Genomic DNA, 24,760 nt, shown 5'->3' with positions numbered 1-24,760 from the left:
AGAGGCAGGAGGGAGAAAGAGGAGAGAGATAGAGGACGATGGAAAGAAATGAAAGAAGGATGAAAGGAAAGGGAAGACAGAGGAGGAAAGAGAGGAAGGAAGGTGAAAGGAGAGGAGGATGAAAGAGATGAGGACAGGGGGAGAGGGAGATTGAGGAAGGGAACAAAGGAGGAGTGAGAGAGAGAGAAGGACAAAGGGAAGAGGGAGAGAACAGGACGACAGAAAGGAAGGGGAAAGAGGGAGAGTGAAGGATGAAGAGAAGGGGGACCGAGAGAAGAGGAAGGAAAAGCAGGGAGAAAGAAAGAGAAGGCAGGGGAGAGAGGAAGAGGGAAAGAGGAGGAAGGAAGGAAAACAAAGAGAGAGAGAGGGAGGTGAACTGATGTGAATCAGGCCCGACCAGAGCTTCAGATGCTGCAGCTCATAAAGTCAGATGACACCTGGGACCTCTCTCTCTCTCTCTCTCTCTCTCTCTCTCTCTCTCTCTGTACGCCCCCCCTCCCTCTGCCCCCTCACTCTCCTCTCCTCCTCTCTTTTTCCAGTCCTCTCTCGCCCAGAGGTCCAGAGGTGGCATAAATTTTGACGACTGATTTGGGTTGAGACAGAGGAGAAGAGTTTTCCACGGCCTTCTCTCTTTCTCTGTCTCTCTCTCTCCCTCCTTCCCTCCCTCCTTCCCTCCCTCCCATAGGAACATGGCGTGGCAGGGAGGCTCGACTTTTCTTCCTCCTCTTTCTAGGTCTTTCTTCTGTCCTCCATTACACATTTGACATAATATCTCACGGCCAAAGTACGATTCCAAAACAAATGAACGCTGAGGACAAAATGAAGATCCCAGAACTTTACTTGACAACCGAGGATGCATTCGATGATGAACAAATGGGAATCCTCGAGATTCCCATTTGCGAGAAAGACTCGTCGGGTCCAAAAAGCGTTATAGTCTATATAGCACAGAGCCGGTTGAAACTCTTGGGAAAATGAACAGCTGTGTTTCTAAGGGCGCATGTTTAGAGTTGTTTATTCAAACTCCTTTGCATTTTCTCCTTCAGTTCTGGTCATTTCAGCAGATGAGAACAACGCCATCCGAACTCAGGTGACACAAAATAATAAAAATGCGAGTCTCAGTCCTCTAACAAGAGAACTTAGTTAGGAATCAGAACATAATCCAACCAACTACAGCAAACAACCCCAAAACGCAAGGGTTTATGGGTAGAAGGAGACGGATGTTGCCATTTTTATTGGCTTTTTTAATTGTCTTTCTATTGTCTTTTTACGTCTTTTATCCTTTTATTTTATCTTAATTTTATCTTACTTTTGTTTTATTTTAAACTTACTGTTTATTTTGGTTTTCATCTTACGATTATACCACTATTTACTTGAATGTTGCTCTTTTCCACCTCGTTTTATTGCTTTTTAAATCTGTATTTTGAGTATTCTGCTTTTATTTTGTCTGTCAAAGCACTTTGTAAACTCTGTTTTTAAAGGTACTATATAAATGAAGTTATTATATCATCATTATTATTATTATTATTATCATCATTATTATTATCTGATAACCAGCAGTTCCTCATGCTTGGAAAGCCTAGCAGAACAAAATGAAGTCTGGACTGATGCTCATGTTCAGCTATTTCTTCATGTGTTCTTAACTGGTATGAACACCAGAGAAGAAGAGACAGACAAGTCCATCATGCTTAGCTAAAGTTAAAAGGAAAGTTAAAGGGAATCCCCATCCTCTAGCCCCCCATAAAAATCTCTAACCTGGCAGGATGGCAGGTTACCAAACCTCTGTCCAATAAATGAGCTCTTTGTGAGTCATGTGACTTTTGTTTACAAGCCCCGGTTGGCTTGTAACTGGGCAGTGTGAACCTGAACGAACCACAAACAAAAGTGCAACAAATTAAACTTTTCCACTGAGGTTCAAACCAAAGAAAACAAACTGGAGTCACATGATCGCGCCTGAATTGATGCGTCGATTTCAAGCACACGGCCCATCTCAAACTGTAAAGAGACGTCCTCGTGTTTTTGTATTCTTGAGAAGTTTGTTCTCCTCTAGACACAAGTATCAGCTTGGCATTCTGGGATTTGATAATCACCTCCTGTCTCACCCCGACTCTCTCCTTCCTCCAGAAAGGTAAAGGAAGTCAGAAGAGAAAAGGGGCTACAGTGAATAACATGGGGTGTAATTTAGTATGCCAGGTGTGTGTGTCTGTGTGCTAAACAGACACTTTGCTGCAGGTCCTACAAACACACACATCTCTAAACCTGTCAGTTGTCAGCAGAGTTGCTGCTTTAACACACATTGAAGAGATTGAGGTGATTATTTTTTTGAGCTGCTTCTCTCCTTCCAGCTGAATTCGCCGTGTTCTCGCTCTGTTCGCCGGCTCATCTGCTCCTGCCTCCAATTTAGACATCGTTTGTTTCTGGCAGAAGCTGAAAAGTGTGTGTGTGTGTGTGTGTGCGTGTGCGTGTGTGGAAAGAAAGTCAAAAAAATATGTGTGTGTGGTAAGATTGTGTATGTGTTTGTTGGAAGTTTTATTCGTCTGTGTGTAGAATGTGAGTGTGTGAGAAGTATGTATGTTTGTGTTCAGATTGCATATTTGTTGGAGTTTTGTGTGTGTGTGTATCGATGTTTGTGTGTAGAATGTGTGTGAGAAATAGGTTTGTGCGCAGATTATGTAGTGTGTAGTATTTGTGTGTAGAATGTGTGTGTGAGAAGTAAGTTTGTGTGCATATTGTGTGTGTGTGTGGATTTGTTGGAAGTTTATGTGTTGTGTGTGTGTGAAGTAGGTTTGTGTGCAGATTGTGTATGTAATACAGGGGTTTTGTGTGTGGGTAAAGACGGAAAGTCAAACAAAATATGTTTGTGTGTGTGTTTGTTGGAAGTTTTGTTTGTTTGTGTGTAGAATGTGAGAAGTAGGTTTGTGTGTTTGTGTGTGTATGTAGCTGTGTGTTTGTGTGGATTTGTTGGAAGTCTGTGTGTAGTGTCTGTGTGAAGTAGGTTTGTGTGCAGATTGTGTATGTAATGGAGGGGTTTTGTGTGTGTGTGTACTGATGTTTGTGTGCAGAATGTGTGTGAGAAATAGGTTTGTGTGCAGATTATGTAGTGTGTACGCACTTATAGGTGTGTGTGTGTGTGGGAATTATGATTTGTATGTAGATTGTGTGTTTGTAGAATAGATGTGTGTGCATGCATGTAGTATTTTTGTGTTAGTGGGTAGAATGTGTGTGTGCATGCAGAACCATTATGCTTGTGTGTGTGTGTGCTCCTGTCTGTTTCTTTGATTGGGTGTCGGTTCGATTCGACGTGTGGGAGGATTGTTGGCATCGATGCGACGCTCCACTCGGCTCTCGGTCTCTCGTTCGCTCGCTCCGCCGTGCGTCACCGCAGATCTTCATCGCTCGACGCGGCGAGCGGCTGCGTCGGGATGCGCGTGAGCCCTTTGATTTCTGATCGACTCGGAGGTGAAAGATGACGCGTCTCGTCGCCGGGAGAGCGCCGCATCGATCGGCGGCACGTTCTCCTCGGTGCAGCGGAAAATCAGAATCAATAGACGTCACGTTTGGGTTTCTCGTCGGATAAGAGAAATTATTCACAGGAGGAATTTGGAGGATTAGGATTTACCCATCTGCACTGCGCTTCATAATGGCTTAATGTGAGACAGAACATTTGGGATGATTTGAGCTTTTCTTTTCCTTTTCACTAAACTCTGCCTCTGTTTTCCATCGTTCAACAACTCCAGATGAAGCTGCTTAAAGTTAAATCACAAAGTAGAATAAATGTACACAGATACGGTGACATTGGTGCAGAATAACACATTACATACAATAGACTAATCTAATTATAGAATGGAATAGAAAGCCTTCATTACCATTGTACAGAATACAACGTAATTAGGAGTGCTACTCCTGATCAGTGCAATTAAAAGACACAGGGAAACAAAACAGAAACAAAACAACCTCAGCAAACAAACATCCACAGCCAACAACACAGGTTCTAAAATAAGTAAAATAAATAAATACAATGTAATTTTGCACTAGAATAAGTGTAATTATTGCACTAGTATGAAAGTAATTATTGCACTAGAATAAATGTAATTATTGCACTAGCATGAAAGTAATTATTGCACTACTATGAAAGTAATTATTGCACTAGAATAAATGTAATTATTGCACTAGATCCAGTAGGTTGCCCTAGAAAGACAGTACAAATATTCACTGTACAAATATTCATTCAGCATTCAGCCACTATGTGCTTCCAGCAGCATGTCATACAGCGAGCACAGGTAATGCAAGGTGTTTCTTTTACGACAAGACCTTGGCTTGCCATAGTGTGTCCCTTTCATAAAGCTACACAGCCTGTCCTTCCTTGTCTCCTGCCTTCCTTCTTCATATCCTGGAGAGTCTTAAAGGAAAGATCCACCCTAAAACAATTTCAAATCCATTCTAAAACACTGCTGTTGGCGATGTACCTTGCATATCTGGGTTGTTCCCGTTTTGTTGTATTTTTCTGCGATAACTGCGATCTAAAAAACGGTAAACGTCAGGTTTTGGTGTCAGTCCCTCAGAATCAAAGAGCGAGGGCTTCTTTCTAGAGCCGCCATTTTGCACCAAGAGACGTTCAACAATCATACAGGGAGAAATCCATCGTAGAAGAGGAGAGAGACCAATTTCTCCACCCACAGGAGCAGGAGAGAGACCAGAATGCAATGCAGCCACAAGACAATGCTGGGTTTTAAGTAATGGGCACAGTCACATTCTGGGAAATGTAGGAACACACCATCTGAAGTAGAAGTACATGAGGCAGACTGAGGGAAAGTGGGTTCACCAAAAGAGCAAACTGGAATGAACTGAACATCACAAATTGATGATCTAACGGTGCAAGAGGATCCAAGGGTGTTTTCCTTTAAGTCCAGCCACCACAGTATCTAACTTATCTGGACTTGGCCCAGAAACAAATACACAGCGCAAGACACAAACACTGTGACCTCGGCCAGACACAGAACAAATTAAATTTTGTTTCGGTGCACTTGCCTCCCTGCCTCCCAGCTTTCCTCATCAACAAAAACAATTTTAGAAAGCCTCAACAAGGTGCCTACTGGAACCCAATGAGGCTGTGTTAAAAATGGAGCATCAATTTAAATGGACTGAAGCAAATTTACTGACAGGTCTTTTTGTCCTTTTTTTTGTGTGTGTGTGTCTTTCTTTCCCTTCAGGAGCGGGTTTGAGCAGGATGTGGAGAACGGCTACCAACAGTACCCTGATACCTGCCATGGTATGGTGGAAACACTTATTTATTCTCAGTGACTCTCATATCCAATAAAGGCTGTTGAAGGAAAAAAACCTATTGACTGTTTCAGTTATTGGATCCCGATGGCAGAGGGACAGCAGGCGCAAGTGATTGCAAATCTAACAAATTATAATGGAGCGTCAGTGTGTAGTGTATGCGTGTATTCGTGTACAGTGTATTCATTTCCCTGCTTCAACAAGGGCAGCAATTCAGTTCATGGTGAAGGAGCTTGAAGAGTAGTTTGTCCGCCCCCATTCACAATCCCTGCAGGAATACTGTTCCCAATCTTTCTATGTTAATTAAGCAGTCATTTGCTCATAGAAAGGTTTTATTATGTAGTGGGTTGTTTTCAGCTCTTCTTGCATGTGTCACGGGTGTGATCAGGACAAATGAAGGAACACTACTTTCCCATTAGAAATGAATGAGAGTTGGAGTCAAATACAGGATTCTTGACAGATGACATGCCTGATGTTTTTTTTGTTTTTTTCTCTCTGTCGTCTCCAGATGTCCTGGCAACCACGCGCAAGCAGAACACAGCAGCAGATTCGGCGTATGGTCAGTAGACATCTCTTTACCTTTTACTGTTTAGCTGTCTCAACTGTCTTAGCTGGTAACCACCGAGCGCCACAGGCTGAAGGTTAGCTAGCTGAGCCCAGGAAGCAGTCTTACGCCCGAGTAGGAGGCCGGGTGGCCTCGTGGTTAGAGAGTCTGTCCTGTAGCCAGAAAGGCCGCTGGTCTGGTCCCTGCAGCAGGCAGTGTGTGTCTGTCAACAGCCATTTCTCCTGTCAAAGTCCCTGAGCAACCTGCTGCATCTCAACCTGCTTACTCACTGTAAGTTTATCTGGAAAAGAGCGTCAGTTATACACTACCAGTCAAAAGTTTGGACACACCACATTTTCCTTTATTTTTACTATTTTCCACATTTTAGAATAATAGTAATCAAAACTATGAAATAACACAAATGGAATTATGCAGCGACCAAAAATGTGTTAAATAAATCAAAACTGTCATATTTTAGATTCTTTAAAGTAGCCGCCTTTTGTCTTGATGGAAAGCAAAAGGCTTTGGAAAGAAATTCATACATAGGCATCAGCTTCACTATTTATATTTGTCTAAGAAACAAATTTAAGCATAAGCCTTTAAATCAAAATGGCTTTAAGAGAATGAAAAACATAGTACATTCAATCAGGTATGTCCAAACCTTTGACTGGTAGTTTAAGCCTAAAATGAAAATGTTATTCAGTTGGTTTGCAACATGAGAGGTTACAGCAGCTTCTGTGGCAGCAGAAAGGCCGGTGCCACCTCTCCCTCTCACCCAGGCTGACAGCTTAAACATTGAAGCCATTGTCTCAAGCGACGGCAGCATCGCTCTTTTGATGGACCAGCAGCTCCGCTGGCCAGGCTGCCTAATGCCCTGTATCAGGAAGGATCATCATCCCTATCACGTCCCATTACTCCCCCGCTGGCCACACAGTGGAGCCTATGGCATGGCCAGAATAGAAATAGAAATGCTGGCTAGCTGGCTAAGACGAGATGGGGAAGCGGTGTTAGGACAACTTTGTAACACTGAAACATTCAGAACGAGGTTTTTAATTAACAAACTCTTGGACTGACTCATCCACCATCATCTACACAGCTAAAGCACCGGCTTCAACTCTTTCCCCAAAGTTTTCAAGACTTGCTCAAAGTCAAAGCCCTTTGTCACCGGACAAATTGGGACATGGGGGAGCTAATGGTGGCGGTTGATCCGGCACAGTGATTAGTATCAGCGCTGAGTCCATCATGCGGAAAGATGTCAGCCATTATGGCCCAACAGAGCCATCCATCCAGCATCTCTCAGCCTCTCTCCGTCTCCCTCAGAACAGAAGCCACTTTGTCTGCCGCAGGCTTCGCCCCAGTCCTCCAAAGTCCCACAATGCCTCAATAGTCTGTATAGCCTCCCTGCTGGAGGAATTACCACTCAGTAGGTAGCTCGATTTGATGAGCAACCCCGCCGCTTAATCCTGCGGGGCTCTTACCACCCCGACGCTTCACCGCGCTGTTTGAAGTTCTCAACACGCAGTCAGATTCTGTCCCTCTTGCTTTTTTTTTTTTTTTTTCCAGCTGAATCACACAAAAAGCCTTTTAAGTCCTCGCACTGAAGATCAATTATCAGCTTTCCTACACAATAAAACACCCCATATGCCGAACAAAGCTGTTGTCGCACGGGGGCTTCCGGTCCCCGTTCGAAAGCGCTCCAAAGGCGGGGACGCTTTCTTTCTTCCTTTACCCTGTCACCCAAACAATCGCAGCCCGCCGAGGGAAGGGCGTGAGACAAACGCTTGCCTGCCTAAGTAATCAAATGCTTCTCTGTTGCATTACGTGCTTTTTTGTACTTTTTTTTCAACAGTAAAGGAGGAAAAACAATATGGACCCACACGCACACTCAGAAAAACACAATTGTGATAAATTGAACTAATAATACAGTCCTGGAGCTATTGTCCGGCGCGCCAGGGCCAAACACCCCCTGGTGTGCAGTTTTAATTTGCCTGGCACAGATGGCACACTGACGGGGCACCTTATTCGGAGCGAAAGCTGTCAACTGGCACACACACAGAGAGAGGGAGAGAGAGAGAGGAATAGAACAAGCCCTTCTCCTCCAGTCTGGGCAGGCGCTCTGCAGTATGCTAACATTATGGCTGGCTTATTAGTGCAAGAGCCCAAGCCAATAACAGTATGCTGCATACCAGACCTCAAGGACAAACACTAACGGAGAACTAAGAGTGCAATCATGATGTGGAGTGTGTCATCAAGATAAATATGTTTGATAATACAAGGCCTGTGGCAGCTAACGCCCGGTATGTTTCTTGGCACACGCTTGAAACAAAACCCAAATGTGGCTGTCGTAATGTTAGCTGCTTCTCCTCAAGGTGACATAGTTGCCTGTGAAACAACTTGTGGTGAGGTAGTGGAAAAAGATCTGTGGTGAAAACAGTCACCTAGCCAGCTACCGGTATCTATTTCCACTTATCTGTGAAAACACTTAGCGGAGCGCAGCAGCGGACGCGGTGGAGTTTTAATAGTGTTAGGAGTTCATCTGCACTAGAAGAGCCGCTCATGGAGGCTGCAGCCAGCTGGACCAGGGATTTGCTGTAAAATGGGCTGGAGCACCGGGGTTAAATGATTTCTCAGTGGTTCACTAACAAACAAAAGGCTGCAAAGTTTGAAAACCAAAAGCCAGCAGCTCACTCAAATCATGATTATATTGGGCAGATTTGGGCAACAACTCGTGTTTACTCTGCTGTAATTACAGGGGGGGTTTGATTTGATTAATGTGCCCAAAATGGCTTTTTATTTTTTCTGCAGCTTTTGTGAAAAATTCCAAAGCAATACGCTGTTACAATATGTGTTAATACTCTGTACAAGTTCATCACCTGTTGTAAAAACTTGCAAGTCACAAAGTTATGATAATCTGCCTTTTGACAAGTGCTCTCGTTGGACAGATAACTCCTAAAGATTTTGGAAGAGTCACAAAAAAAATATGTCCCTTGACAGTTTTTTAAAAGGATGTGAGGCAGTTTTTTTCTGTGCAGAGTGTGGTAATAGGTCAGCATAGCAAGAAATATTCTAAGAGACTAGTGGATCTGTCAAAGCAAATGTTGGAATGGCAAAATCACAGTTTTTTTCTGGAGAGATTTCCTGGTTGTGGGCATTTAACAGCTGGTGAAGGAGACATTCCAGAGCTTTAAATCATTTTGTACCTAATGAGAAGTGAACCGGTCCAGGATGCATGAATTAACTTCTGCTCTTTGCACTCATCATGTTCCTCACTGTCATCAAGGGGGACTTTTATGTTTAAGCGGTTGACAGTTGTGACAGAAGCCTTTTTTTTCAATTCAGGATTCACCCTGATTTCTCTGAGGTACAAAGCCTTTGCTATAGAACAAGTTGATTCTCCAGGCTGTTTTTAAGTTTCACATTTCACTAACCGCTCACTTTGTTGCCCCCTCCTCCCCCTTCGCTACAACCACAGGGAAGACCACACCCACAAGCGCCAGCACAACCTATCATGGGGCGGCATTCCCAAAGGAGGCAGGTGACCCTGAAAGAGGTACAGGTCCTGATGGCCCTCCCCCAGTGGGGGAACAGGGGTCACCTGACTCGGAGCCAATCAGTGTGGAGATGGAGGGTAAGGGGGTGGGATGTGTGTCTTTCGTGAACTCTGACCTGCAGAGGATTGCACTGCTGGGCCCTGTTCGCTTCACCGTACACGTCTAACCAGGCTGACTACTAACACTCTCACCGTACCGTAGGTCAAAATGATGTTTCACTCCTGTAAAACATTGGCCCATTTTTAGCACGCATGCCAGCACCGTATGAGTTCAGTCATCCGCCCATGCTGCCTGCCCTGCGTTTCCATAGCAATGGCACTCACTCGCTTATTCTTATTTCAAAAACCTACTGGTGGTGACACATTCAAACTACTGCGACTCTGATATTATTTTTTACTCTGTTCATGGTCGCAGTTTTCAAAAAGTACATTTGCCATTTCGCAATTACTGACGACGATGTGCACTACCAGTCAAAAGTCTGGACCCACCTGATTGAATGTTCTATGTTTTTCATTCTCTTAAAGCCATTTTGATCTAAAGGCTTCTGCTGAAATGCTTGAAATTTGTTTCTTAGACAAATATGAATAGTGAAGTTGATCCTATGTATGAATTTCTTTCCAAAGCCTTTGTCTTTCCATCAAGGCAAAGGGCGACTACTTTAAAGAATCTAAAATATAAGATAGTTTTGATTTGTTTAACACTTTTTTGGTCGCTGCATAATTCCATTTGTGTTATTTCATAGTTTTGATGTCTTTACTATTATTCTAAAATGTGAAAAATAGTAAAAATAAAGAAAAATGTGGCGTGTCCAAACTTTTGACTGGTAGTGTATACCTAATAGTCTAGGACAGGAGAGTCAAACCATGAGCCATGGAGGGCCGAGAGTCTGCTGGTCTTCATTCCAACCAAAGACTACACCAGGTGATTTCACAGATTAGTCCCTCCTGTCTGGCTCAAGGTGTGCTAAGCAGTTAAATCACCTGCTGTAGTCTTTGGTTGGAGCCAAAACCTCCAGACTCTCGGCCCTCCGTGCCTCATGGCTCGACTCCCCCCGGTCGAGGAGATAATAGCAGTGGTAAGAAACGGCAAGGGCAGCTCATGTTGGAGGTTGACTGTTCACGAACTCAGTGGGAGGCGTGCATGCTAATTTGTGTAGATGTACTTCCAGGGTGAAATATCACAGTAGCTCACTAACACTTAACTCTCTAGTTGTAGCAATTTCCTAGTAAAAGCCAGCGAGCATTGCTAATCGGTTTTTACCCATACACCTCATTAGTATCCAGCATGATGTGACATGATTGGTAATTTCCTAGGCAGCTTGACTTAAGGGTTCCACTGACTTAAAGCTCTGCATGGTAAGTGTTTGATATGATCGCTGGCCACTGCATACATATTCACTACACAGAGAGATATATGGACAGGACAAGAGGCAGAACGTTTCCAGAGAGACTGCTAGAGGAGGATGTTGCTGTTCGCTTACTTTCAGCCGTATATCTAGATGTGCTTAGCAAAGCAGCCGTGAATTAAGAAGATTTAATAGATGCTGCATCGGATCAAATTAACTCCTCAAATCAAATTGAGCATCCAAGTCCAAACAAAACTGCTCCCTCATGCCCTCACCTCATCTTTTATTTAGCTTGTCAGCGTGCACAAATTCCCTTTCCGTTCTCCAACGCCCTTATAACTTTCAAATCACAAACCACCTCTCGCTCTCTCTCTCTCTCTCTCTCTCTCTCTCGCTCTCTCTCTCTCTCTCTCTCCCTCCCTCCCTCCCTCACACACTTTCTATGCGACCATTTACATTTATTATTTACATTTTAGTCACTCCGCTAATGTTATTATCCAATACAGCTAACATTGAGTGAGCCCGTAGAGGTTCAGGGTCTTAATTATGAAAACTTCAACAGGATGCAAACACTGTTGCTGGGATTAAACCTGTGACCTTGCAGCTGCAGCACAGTCTCTTTAACCCTTAGAAACTCTCTAGGAAACTCCAAGCAGTGCCTTGAATATTCAGTTAGATCTGGAGACGTGTCTCTCTTGTCATGTCTTGCATTTTAGACATTGCTGCTCCTTTTATAGAATAACGTTACAAGCAACCAAGAGTAGGGAATGCAAGCCTCAGAGCCGCAGCGCCCACAAAATATTCATGCAAGTCTCAAATGATCACGTATGATAGGGAAGTGCCAGGAAAAGAAACAAGAGATGAGGAGAGAGGTAGAACGTTTTCTTTTTTTGTGTTTTTGTTTTTTTCCCTCTTGAAGACAAGAGCATATTCCTGCAAGTAGAGGAATAAAGATATGAGGGGGGGATGTGACTCAGAGAGGAGAGGGTGGCGTGAAGCATTTTGTGCCCTCTCCTCTCCTCTTCGCCGGCTTCCGCTGGCACCATGTCAGGAGTCCATAAATCCTCAGCTTGTGAGAGAGGCTTCCATTCACGCAGACAGAGTCTCTGGCTGCAATGATGAGCCACTCAGGCTCAAATGAGAAAAGCCCATAACAAATAAATAACCAGCAGGGGCCCGGGGCAGCGAGTCGGACAACCGGGGGGGAGGAGGGTGGGAGGGTGGGAGGGGAGAGGGGGTTGTAGGATGTAATAGAAACAGCAACGCAATCTATTTCGGCCAGAGTCGGTGGTGTTGCCGGTTCAATCAGGAGCCGGGCGGCTGGGTTGATAAGGCAGGAGAGGAGCCGTTTTGGAAGCAACGGCATCACAGTTCAAGGAGGGCATCCTCTCTCCGTCTCACTCTCTCTCTCCAACTGTCTCCATCTCTCCGTCTCTCCGTCTGTCTGCGCCTCCCACAGAGGTTTTGCAGTTACATCACATAATGTCCTGGCAAGCACAGCTGGAGGTCCATCTGACAGTGGGCTGTATGCAAATGATGGCTGAAAATATGACAGCTGTTCATGAAAAAAGAGAGATACCTGAAACACATTGGAAAACACATGAATAGAACCCACATTTAGATGGTCAAATAATTTCCAGGTTGTATCTGTAAGGCTGCTTTATAAATGTCAACAAATGCTATAAGCTGTGCTGTAAGTAAAAGATACAAAGACAGTCACTCATTTAACACATAAGCCCTGTTAAACCCAGCCACATCTGTGTTTGTTTTATGTAGCACAGGCCTACAGAGATAAAAAATGTAAGGTGAAATATTCGCTCAGATGTGGAAGCTGCATTACATTATGTAAACACTGGGGCAGACTAAAAGGCAGGGGCAGGAACCTGTTGACCTCCTGCTATTTAGAAAAATGCCAGCAGTCAGGTTTCACTAGTGCTGCTCCTGGCAGGGGAATACGCCCACCGCTCCATTGTGTGAAAACACACAGATCCGTGTGTGAGCAGAACCGTGTTGCACAAGACACCGGCGCTAGACCTCTCTGGTTTGTTTTCTCTCCCTCTCTCTGCCCTCCATTGTGAGATGACCTTTTCTCTGACTCTTCGGCACATTCAGATGAACCAGTGTGGGTTGGACCAAAAAGCCCCGGCTAGCTAATTTAGCTGACAAGCACAGGGAGACGGCTCGATAATAGAATCAAGTGAAGCCGCCGTTCTGAAACTCATTAAAACACTATAGGAGGAGCAGAGAGTGAACTCGGGCTGAACCTTTCCATGAAGAAGGGTTGGCGTCCTAGGGGGGACATCGATGCCAGCTAGTTTTCTAAAGAGTTATTTATACTTCTGAAGACCATGGCAACAGACACCGTCTGCATCATTTCCTATCTAGGCATTGATACAGCTCGGCTTGTGTGTCCCCTCTGCCCATCGCCACATTATCTTCTCCCCCGTAGCTACATTTGAAGGGTTTCATTCCACATCAATATCAATTTTTAGAAAAAATGTGGTTACTTGAAATTCATCACTCACTAGTTGAAAAAAGCACGAGTCATTCCTCAGCAATGTTAGTGAAATTGCCAACACTTCCACATTCTTCCAAAAACTGTTTTACTCTCATGTCAGCAATAATTGTGAGAGTAGGTGTCACTTTTTCAAAGAGTAGATATCTCAGCTCGTGAAGCTGCACATATTCAAGACATTTTAGAACTTTATTGGAGTTATGTTAGGGGTTAGGTGAGGCTGCACATCCACAAGATGTTCATTGTGACGTTTCATTCGGCTCATTCATTTTGAGAGAGCTGGCCATTCTTCCATAATAGATATGTCACGTAAAGTCATGATGCGCTCACACATTTGGCTCAGCTTTTAAAATGTAACTGCCAATTTTGACTGCCTTAGTCATACGCATGCTGTAATGGCACTTATTAAAGGTCACGCAAAACGAGGGCATTTTTCCCTCTAGCTCACCAACACTTTACGGCAATTATGAGTGACATCATGTTTTACTACAAAAACACAGTCTGCAGTGCACGCTGTAAAACCCCCCCTAAAAGGCATTACACACACAGAATACTTCACTTTCCATAACTGGCAATTTTAATGGCTTTTTATTCCATGATGGCTGTTACACCTCGGTTCAGTGTCGACGTTTGACACAGGCGGTCAGTTGTGAGAGTCACAGTGATCCGCGGGGCCCACAGTGATCCAATCCGCCCATGCAGTTGTCCTGGCTCCTAGCCCCTAACCCCTTACCCTTTAATCTGTCTCCTTGACCTCTGGGGAGTATTTCTCACTTTTACCTGCCTGTATTTCTTTGTTTTTCAGTTGGACTAACCCTTTAGCTGTACCTGCCTCCTTTGTTGAATTCTCTCTCCTCTCGCTGAACCCTCTCACCCTCCTTTTTATGATCCGTCTCTCCAGTTTTAGAGCCTATGGCGGAAACTGCGCTCAGGTGTTTCAGTGGCCTGCAAGCAGTTTCTCCATGCTCGGTCTTAAAGCAACAGTTCACTCCAAAGACATTCATAATAGCTGTTTGACACAATGTGGATTTTGTTTTGAAGCTTTATGCTAAAATCCAAGATAATTGGCGAAAAATTAATGCACTCATGGTACTGTGCGGCACTTTGGATAAAAGCGTCCACTAAATGGTATATGTTATATATTAGGAAGTGGGTTTCGTAAGTGCAGGTTCTTCATCATTATTAGTTATCAAGCTAGATCACTATAAAAATGATTTGTAACATAATTACTTCAGAGAAAACCTTGACTTTGGTGTGGACTGTCTCTTTAAGTTGGTTGGTAAAGCCGAGGTTCTTCCAGTGCCGCCTTCCCCTCACAGATATGTTATCACAACAACAGTTGGAAGTTGGCATTGGAACCGTTTTGCTTTACCAGCCACTAAATGGCAAATAAACAGCTGCTCTGTTTTTTTTTTAGTTTCTGATGCAACTGCATGCAAAAGGGTATCACACAATGCATGTGCTCTGCCTGGTTTGATAGCTTGTGATAAGTTTATCAGATGCCATGTCAACCTAACTGTTGTATGAGTGTGTAAAACAAACTGTGTTTGTACCATGCTGTGGAATATATTTGGAAACTTAACTTTTTCTTTCAAAGCACAGGTGTAGTTATTCAAAGATGACTTATAAATACTGTGGGTCTGGTTGCCAGATGCTGCAGCACGCTTAATTTACCAGTATTCAATCAAAACTGTAATGAAATCTATGCTCTATATGCATCAACACACCTGGAATGAAATGCAGTGCTCATTACCACTACTTTTCAATTGGAATAGATCCGTTACATTACGGCATATCATCTTACCTCATGTGCATATATTAAACTGCATCCAATTGGCTGTGCACTGAGGTGGAATATTATGCAAATTCGTAATAACAAGTGTACATGATTGAATTCACTCACTCAACACCCAGAACTCTGCGCACACACAGCCACACGCACATACACTCGTGTGTGTGTGTGTGTGTGTGTGTTCACGCACACAATAACGCTCTGTTTGCTAACCATGTCTGTCAGTGCACAGACATCAGGTATTAAAACTGTCAAATTACTAAAGCTCACAGCAACAGGGCAAAGCTGCTCTGTTTTTCAGCCAGATTTGAAAAAGAAAATAGTTCATTATTTCCCAATCTTGAACCTCTGGGAGTCTTTCAGGTTTTAAATTGTTATTTTTTACTGTGGAAGAAATAAATCTCTGGCATTAGTGGGGGGTAATGCTCGCCTACGAAGCCTGGGGCCATTTTGTCTCGTTGCCTTCTCATTGGGATGGAGTAGCCATTAACGGAACAATTACACACGCTCCTAAGCTTGGAGAAGCAGAAACTAATTAGGGCTATTTTGGAACGTCTTCACTTGTCGCACAAAAATAGAACACAAGTTGTTCTCCAGGTTACAAAGCACTTAAACGTACCCTTGAGAAAAGCCTGTTACGATGGAAAAGTTATGTGCAAAAGAGAAAGTTGTCCCTCCTATTCAAATTATTTTGTATTAAATCTGACCTTGAACGTGTTTTGTGAGAAGAAATGTGACCATTCCCTGCCTGGCAATGTTTTAAATTCCAATTTTGTATCGTTCTGATGCTTTCATGTCCCGCAAGAAATGGAAAAGAAAATTCCTTTTACAATTGAGCAAATATGAAACTTCAAAGTCTCAAGATTAATTGGTGTCATAGAAAAGCTTATGGGTGCTGTATTGTTAATGAAGTCAATTTAAGATGTCTGTGAGAGCTTGCGAAGACAGCAGCCGAGTGCTTAACAGAAGTTGTCACTCCCATTGTAATTTGTTTTCAGACTCAACTTCATCACCTGCAGGAAAGAAAAAAAAACAAAACACTTCACACATAACAACAGCCAGACACTCCTTGCGTTATTTTCCCCCATGCAAAAACCACCTCCAATTAGTAAGATGCGGCATAGGCGACGCCGTGTAAAGCTTTCGCCCGCCTTACATAACCTACCGCGCTATCTATTTTTAACAATATGGATGCAATCACAGAGTGTTTCTCTTCCTACGGTGCTGTGGAGGAGCGCGAGGCGAGCGGGGTTGTTCTCCTACCATAACACAGCTGCTGCAGAGTGCCAGGCTTCAAAACCCAGCAGAGTGACGGTCTGTCACTCACCCCGACTCGTCTGTCTGTCTCTCTCTCTCTCTCCCCCCAACTCCCCATCCTCCTCCTTACAATCTGCTCCTTGCACATTCTCCTGCTCTCTCTCTCTCTCTCTCTCTCTCTCTCTCTCTCTCTCTCTCAATCTCCCGCCTTTCCTGTCATTTTTTTTTTTTTTTTTTTTTTTCCTTGCTCTCTGGCTTTCATCCTCATTCTCTTCCTTTGCTCTTGCTCCCCTATCTCTCGGATCTTTGAGTCCTCGCTCATTCACTCCCCTCTTCATTGCCAGTTTGTCACCAAGGTTGAATTTTATCCCTTCATCTCCCTCGTCTCCCTCGCTGTCACCATCCCTCTCCCCTTCCCTCCCTCGCCTCCACTCACGCAGCCCATCTGTCTTTTTACCTTTTGGCAGACTTGGGTATCTCTATATTAAGCCTTCGCTGAGCCGAGACCATGTCGAGTTGACACAGAAATATAGTGTGACAACGTAAGAGGAACACTGAAATCGACTCAAACTATGTAAACATTGAAGAAGAAGTTGCGAAGCGACTGTAAAGCAGCTTTAATTATCGCGTGTACCTCAGGCGCCGATGGCCCCCCATGAACAGACTTCTAAATTCGGATTAAATATTTGCCTCGGTGCCGAGTCCCGGTTCAACCCCGGTTGAGTTTATAATTTCAAGACGCCGTAGAAGCGGTGCGATGAAAGCCAAGTCGGTGTGTACACTTGGCCCGCTTTGGATGCGCCTCCTGTGCGCCACCTAGCTTCTTGCCAGTCCGTCCTTATGATTCACAGGGTATTAATTTCACTGTGACCGCCGCACCATATGTCCCGCGTACGCAGTGATTGAGTCATCCGGTCCGCTCGTGAAACATGTTGTGACAGGTCGTTCGCGGGTTCCGGATTTGTTTACCTCCCCTGTGCATTTCACCCCCTACCACGGCGCTTGACTCATACCCCTCAACCAGGAGGAACCCTTCAATAAGCCTGGACCCACAGTGAGGGGGGGTGAAGGGGCGGGAGGGGTGGGGGGGGGGGGACGGTCCAGGGGGAGTGGATGAGTCACAGGTAGCTGGGAGCAACGGGGGTGACAGTGGGGTGAAGCCACACAGAGAAGGGGGCATCTTCGTCATAAAAGCTGCATGCAGCTGCCACCAGGCTGCCTCGGCCCGCTGCGATCAGTTGGTGCCGAACACCTGGAGCCACACCGCCGCGGTGGAGCTGACTGGCAGCCTGCGTAATATGAAGCCAAAAAACAAAAATACATGGATTGTTGAAGATTAAAAGAAGAGGTATTATCCGGCTTACTGCGGAATCACTTTTGATTGCCTCTCCCACTGGGATTGCAATTATGATTTATGAGTTTTTAATGTGGCCATAAGCCGAGGCAATCATAAGGAAGAAATGGCTAAAAGTTGAGGATTTTTAATTTGAAGCTCCATTCAAAATGTTATTCCCAGTTAGATTATAGTGTACCATAGTATTAACTATTTTATCTCTCTTAAGGGAAATGATAGCAAAGCACCCCTCACGAATGAAAGTAGTGATGCATGAGGATGAGATAATAAGCCTCTAAGAGCACATCTGCTCAAAAGTCTTCCGCCAGACAATGAAGAGCAAAAAGAATTGAACAAGTTCCACAGTAACTTCATGACCTACATAGTAAAACTCATTTTAAAAACAGTGAGCCAGAATCTGTGTGCATGCAGATCCATCAAGACTAAAGAGATAAACCTTGTTTGATTCTAATTTTGCCATATCTCCTTACTCTTTTGTAATAAGATGCTGTCAAAGGAAAGCTTTAATCGTGACAAGAGGCGAATGAGTTGTCTTTCTCCATCGTGCATCTTGTAGTTTGCACGGTGTCAGGTGCCTTTGAGACTTTATCCTTGGTCTGACGAGTTTAGATTTCACTCATTTGTGCTTTTGTCTTGCGTGGATTTGTGATGAGATTTTACTCAAACCTGAGTCTTTGTGATCAAAATTTCCACCTCTGTATTATCCATTAATATTTGTCTCCAGTCACATACACACGGACACACTGGAGAAGAATCTGGATTGTTAAACAAAGCCTGTTTGCTCACACACACAATTACCTTTTGCAAAATTCACTCAGGCCTCACTGTCTCAGGAGTAGATGTTTATCGATTCTATTCACACTTTTCATTCCACTAAAATTAAGTCATTTAGAGATGTCGAGTTGTAGAATTTCTTCACTTTTGGACGAATGACTTCCCATTCAATGGCTCCTTCATGAAAAGTCTTGATGTTATTTACATCTCTGTCAGAGGCTAAACCTTATAATCAGGAATTTCTTCATAAGAATAAATTTGCTTTGGACTAAAGTGCCTTCACTCTGTCAAGTCTGGGCCAAGACAATTAGTAATTTCAGAGAAAAGATTGAAACCCACTCTAACGCAGACCTAATTATTGAACTGATCTCCCCTATACTCATCCCCCAATCATCATCACCATCATCCTGAACATCTCATAAACTACCATTAAGCCTGATTTGGGCACCATCATTTTCCATTATGATGCCTAAACGAAGCTTTCATTAGCCGTTGAATTTAGCTTGTTTGAGACACCTGCATTTTTTTTCCCTCCATAGTGCAGCTTGGCCGTCCCCCTCCGCAGACTAATCAGTTTCACAGAGGCTGTCATTAAGGGGCGAGAAAGGGGCCTGACACCACAGATGGCAGAAGCCTCTTGCAAATGAGCTCTGATTACGAGAGGTGGCAGGTTTCACTCCTCTTATCGTTCCTGCCTTTCACGCCATTAGGCAAACACAGTGTTAGGGTCACATCACCCAAGGACATTTACATGGTAGATTTACTTCAGCAAAGTAACCTTGTGTTTTTGGTGCACTGCCGTCTCCTAAGCCTCCGTTTGAAAGAAGTTGACAACCTCATTTGAGTCTGCGTTGGCAAAGGCGCTGCACTCGGTGAGCTATTGGGTAGACCTGTTATTTTTGGCTCGTTCATCATACCAGGTGCATTCGCCCCTGATCCACGCATTGGAAAGCACAGTCTGTGAAAATGACATCAGGCTCCTGCTGGTGTGCGCCTATCAATATTTGAAGCCCCAACTCATTTCAGAGTTGATTTCTCACTGACTAGGGAGCTCTTGCCCTCTGCCACTCTTTCCCCATCTTAGAGGAAAGCACAGGTCCTGGCAAGAAAGGCTTTATTGATCTATTAAGAGTGGAAGGGAAGGAGGCCAAGAGCTTAGTTCAAACACCTTGCCCATGCTGTTTCCCACATAGTGAAGCCCCTGTAAACACAACCTGTCCATCCCAGCTGCTACTTGACCTATATTAGCTCTTGAAAATGTGTGTTTTTCCCTCTGACTCAATCAGTCAAGCCATTTTGCTGAAGTACTTTTCTTTTTTGCTGTCTTTTGTGTCTCCTGAAGGTGTGAGGCGGCCTCCAGAGGTGGAGAAGACCAACCACAGTGTCCACTACACCCTCCTCATTGCCTGTGTTTTGGTGGCCTTCGTCCTGGGCGCTTTCCTCTCTGGCTTCCTAGTCTCTTGCTATTGTAACCACACGGGCCACAAGACCAAGAGACTGGCCAAGGATCCTGAGGCCCCCATCCCTCACGCCCTGTCCCTCCGCAGCCTAGCCAAGCTCAATGGCCTGCTGGACAGCCAAAGCAAAGACGACAAACTGGAGGTGTCCTCTCCAAAGATCTACAACTCTTTCTTCCCAAACAGCAAGGAGCATCATCCACCAAGGAGAAACGGCCATCATGGAGTTACCATGGGAGACCTGGTTCACCCACACCACCTCCACCATTCCTCAGAGCTCTCTGGTCTGCCTACACCTGACTCTACCCCAGAACTGCCCATCAAGAGCATGAAGGCCTTCAAGAACCAGTGGGAGAAGAACCAGAACTGCAACAATGCCAAGGAGCCCAAGTCCCACAACATGAGCTCCAGGCCCAGCTCAGCCCTGCTTCACCAGCAGGTCTTCCCCTACTCCCACGGCCTGTCCAATGGGCAGCCACTGGTCGGAGGTCCGCTACATCCGGAGGAACGCAAGATCCACAATGTTGAACGTGTGTTATCCCAGCAGCCCTACCCCTGTTACTCACAGAAGGTGATGGAGGTCACCTCGCTGGATGAGCTGTTGAAGCACATCCACGAGGCAAATGGCAGCAAGAACTCTCAGCTCATGAGCCCATCTGGTCTGATGGCCAGTGGTGGTGGAGGCCAGCTAGCCTTTGCCAACCGCATCCAGCCTCAGATCCCAGAGACGGAGTCAGCCCCCTACTACAGCTCATCCACTTTACCCCGAGACAGCCTCACCCGACGCATGGATGTTCCTCCGGACATCCCGCCGCATCACCAGTCCACCCTGGAGAGGAGGCACTCCTCCCAGAGGCACTCGCTGATAGCTGCAGCCACCAAGATGCCCAACGGAGGAGCCGGTGGAGGAGGAGGGGGGGGGATGATCCCTCGGCAGCACAGCTTCAGCCAGCGGAACGGCGGGCCCCACCAACCTCCGCCTCTCCTGGCCCGGATGAACTCCACCGGCAGCGCCTGTGAGGTCCACTACCCCCTCATCCCCAACGGGTACCTGACACGCCAGCACAGCTACAACAGCGAGCAGCAGGAGGTCCTCCACCGGGGCGCTATCGTCCGCCGAACCTCCTCTCTCAAGCCCGATGTCCCTCCCAAGCCCCTGTTCATACCTGCCACATCCCCGGTCAACCCACAGGGAAAGTTCAACTACTGAGGGAACGGAGGTGGACTACTGGACTAGAGAGGGAATCGCCCTCGTCCTATCCTCTTAAAGGAACTTCCCTTGAAGAAATGCAGAGGGTTAGAGGTTTCAGACCTTCGCCAGAAAACACAACGGATCGCGTGGCAGCCATTGTCACTGTGGACAAAGCCTCAACCAAACTTGTTTTTTCCCTCCTTTTTTGTCCAACGAATATCTTTGTACCATATTGGTATTGCTCAGCTACTTGCTTATAGAACCGCTGACTTGGGTGGCGTGACGCCACCACCTTATATTAGGCTGCCAATGTCCTCAGTGTGGATTTACGATGCAACTTAGTTTTTGGAAGCGTTGATGTTGAAAAACTTTACACATCAGTCATCAAGACTTAAAAGCCGGAGGCTCCCGCAATGCTTACAAGTTAGACTCTTGCTTTTGCTTACCTTTTCTGATGTAGTGTTGGTAACCAGTCCCGACCCACCCCACCCTCGAATGTGTTTATATTATGCATGTGTGTGTATATATATGTGTGTTTATATCCACACCGTATATGTATACATATACATATGCAGTACATGTAACCTGTGGTGAAAAGTCAGCAAATCCCCCTAAAAGTAGTTATGTCTTTGCCTTACTATACTCTACTCATCTTTGGGCATATCAAATGATCCCCATAGGAAACACAGGCCGCAGCACTCTTGGTATGTGGACAGCTCATGTCTTAGGAATACCAAATCATGCACTCCAGGAACAGAATTCATTGTCAATTGGCAAAAAAAATTTGAACCAAATTTGATAACACTCAGACGAGAAAGGAAACCCTTCAACAAAGCAGCTATACTAGTCTTTTCTCTTTTCTTTTCTGGACTAATTTTCCTGTCCGCTAACCTGTCGCAGATGTCAGGTGAGAGCTTAAATGACGAAGTAGGGTCTGTTAAAGTTCCTTTTAGATTGTTGCTGTCAGATTGGTGCTCCACAACTTGAGTGGCCTCTACATCCTCTCAAATGGAAATAGTACTTTCAGTACTTTCAGATATTTTGGACCCAAAGAGGACAAGACAAACATGCCATGCCATCTGGGAGAATGAACATAACATAGAATGGACTGCAGTTATTATAATTATTAACTTTGTGGCTATTGGTTGTAAATAAAGGAATAATTACTAGCCAAATTTTAACTGTATGTGTAAATGTGTGCCTTATTTAATAATAGTGTGTGATATGGGGATAGGGGTAAATGCAAGGAGCTAAGATGGCTACTATGCTATATTGTAGATGTTTCATTTTATATGGTCGTCCGTATGTGTCATATCTATTGTGTATTTGGAGAGTTTCATTCCAAAATGAGATATTTGCCATTTAAAAATGTGTCACCTATTCTGACAAAATGATTGCCGGCATGATTGTAAAACTCACTATTGAATAGTAGAAAATTATTAGTTATCTTGAGCCTTCTACTTACAAAGCAGTAACATTTTAGACAATGTTATCCTCCTTTTTTAAATATTTAATATCAGGTAATTTTTTTTTTCTTTCCAAAATGGATATATAGCGTTTTGGAATGAAACCCTTCATTTGTATTTGTATTGAATTTTTTTTTTTTCACATCCCTGAAGTGTGAGCCTGCAGGGTGTTTTGGGAAGAAGGGGGCAAAGTAAGTTCCACAGCCTGAGACTGCAGACTGCTGCCTCCTTATGTCAGTTTCCACTGGGTTTCACTTTTGCCGATTGCCATTGTAATCTTTTTCTTTTAGCAGTAGCGTTAGCATCTCTTTGCTCACTGAGCACAGTTCCTCTTAACTTCTCCCCCTGCAGATGTAGCCATTGTGGAAGTCGCTTTTCACTGCATGCTGAACGAGCAAATATGTGGCATTTTTGCTGTAATCCCAAGAGGAATTATTCAGAAATATCAAGGAGTAAATCTCTTTTCAGCCGTCGTTCAGAAGAAATGAGGTTGACAGACATTAGTTTTGTGTTAATATACTCATTTGGTTTTACAGTATAATATCCAAGAAAGAATAGATGCAGGATAAAGGCATGAAGGCGGACTTCTGCAATGGTTACCGCTGTAGATTTTTGACATATCACCGGGGGTCAACCTCAACAATATAGGTAGCGAATAAACAAACAGAAGCGGAGATAATGAATTTTCTGTTTAGGAAATGTGTGGAAACACGGAGAAGTGCAATGAACTCTCTGATCCGACGAGCTGAGATTGTCCTCGGATCAATATTTGGGAGCGTTTGTGGAGCGGGTTCCCGGGCCGCCGGGTCGCCCAACATCTGCTGAGGATTTTCCTCGGGGGACGGGGAAGCCGCTCGGCTCGGCCTCACAGATATCACGCCTTCAACACTCTCCGCTGCTGCACTTTTTCGGCAAAGTCATTTTGGCCATGGTTGACTGGAATCGTGATCAATTCTCTGAAAACAACACTACGCAATTTACTGTATCTGAAAGTGGTATTTATTGATTCATATTTCCCAGATCTCATCTGACCCAATGCAAAGTTTACTATTCACACTCACATGGCCCACCACACATTAGACACAGGTTTTGGAAGGAAATGGGTTAATTTGGCTATTACATGCAGTAGAGCATTAAATGGCCTCTTGAGCAATGGAAAAAAAAACACCAAACTTGATTGAAGGTTGTGACCATAATGTCTCATAAGAGGAATTGTGGCAGCTACAGTGTTTGGTGAGTTGAAGTATATTTTCTATCAGCTGGCAACAGATTGTATGGGAAAGGGAACGGTCTCTAATAGCTATATCAGTATTTGATTTCTCTGAACTTGCACAGAGTGTAAATACATTCTATCGGGGGCGGGGTCTCATTGATTCAGTATTATGTTGTTTTTGTTTGATTTCCGGGCTACGCCTCTTGAACTACTATGAATTTGGTCTCACAGAAATACCATTGTATGTCTCTTATACTAGGAATAAATGAAAATACAAAGCAAGTGTCTCTCTGGTTAATGTGTCGTTCAGGATGAGGTGCGGAGGTGAATTATAACCCATGTTATAATGTCCCACCTGGTACATGGTAGTGGGACATTATGCCATCGTGGTTCTGTCTGTCTTTGTCTCTTTCTCTCTGTCTCTCTCGTCTGTCTCTCTCCCTCGGCTCTTTCCATCTGTCTCTCTCTCTGTCTCTCTTTCTTTCTCTGTCTGTCTCACTCTCCATCTCTTTCTCCATCTGTCTGTCTCTCGCTCTCTGTCTGTCTCTCTCCGTCTATCTCTCCATCTCTCTCTGTCTGTCTCTCGTCCTGTCTCTCTCTCTCCATCTGTCTCTCTGTATGTCTCTCTCCGTCTGTCTCTCTCTCTGTCTCCCACTCTCCATCTCTCTGTCTCTTCCTCTCTGTCTCTCTCGTCTATCTCTCTCCCTCGGCTCTCTTTCCATCTGTCTTGCTCCGTCTCTCTCTTTCTCTCTGTCTGTCTCACTCTCTCATCTCGCTCTCTCTGTCTGTCTCTCTCTATGCATCTCTGTCACTCCCTCTTTCTCTCTGTCTGTCTCTCTCCATCTATCTCTCCATCTCTCCCTCTGTCTGTCTCTCGTCCTCTCTCTCTCTCTCCGTCTCTGTCTCTTTCTGTATGTCTCTCTCTGTCTGTCTCTCACTCTCGCCATCTCTGTCTCTTCCTCTCTCTGTCTCTTCCTCTCATCTCTCTCTCTGTCTCTCTCTCATCTCTCTCTGTCTGTCTCT

At 44.6% G+C, this 24,760-nt stretch overlaps 1 protein-coding gene across 2 annotated transcripts in view; it reads left to right on the top strand.

Moving 5' to 3' along the window:
* sema6cb (semaphorin 6Cb) overlaps positions 1-24,013 on the top strand; it is an 80,392-nt gene extending 56,379 nt beyond the window's left edge. The window contains exons 16-19 of one of the 2 annotated variants that reach the window (XM_071524353.1): positions 5,208-5,266; positions 5,786-5,836; positions 9,294-9,449; positions 19,752-24,013. In XM_071524353.1, coding sequence (XP_071380454.1) covers positions 5,208-5,266; positions 5,786-5,836; positions 9,294-9,449; positions 19,752-21,076 — 1,591 coding nt within the window. In that variant the 3' untranslated portion in view covers positions 21,077-24,013. The remainder of the gene's footprint in view (positions 1-5,207; positions 5,267-5,785; positions 5,837-9,293; positions 9,450-19,751) is intronic. The other variant, XM_071524354.1, reaches the window with a different exon arrangement.
* The last annotated feature ends 747 nt before the right edge of the window (positions 24,014-24,760 follow it).

This window comes from Centroberyx affinis, unplaced genomic scaffold (genome assembly GCF_046629955.1).
Source record: "Centroberyx affinis isolate AG114_WGS23_722 - 3 ecotype Tasmania unplaced genomic scaffold, CSIRO-AGI_Caff_v1 ptg001185l_1, whole genome shotgun sequence".
In the NCBI taxonomy this organism is placed as follows: Eukaryota; Metazoa; Chordata; class Actinopteri; order Beryciformes; family Berycidae; genus Centroberyx; species Centroberyx affinis.
Note: the sequence above shows the minus strand (reverse complement) of the source record. Positions and strands in the feature narration are given on the sequence as shown.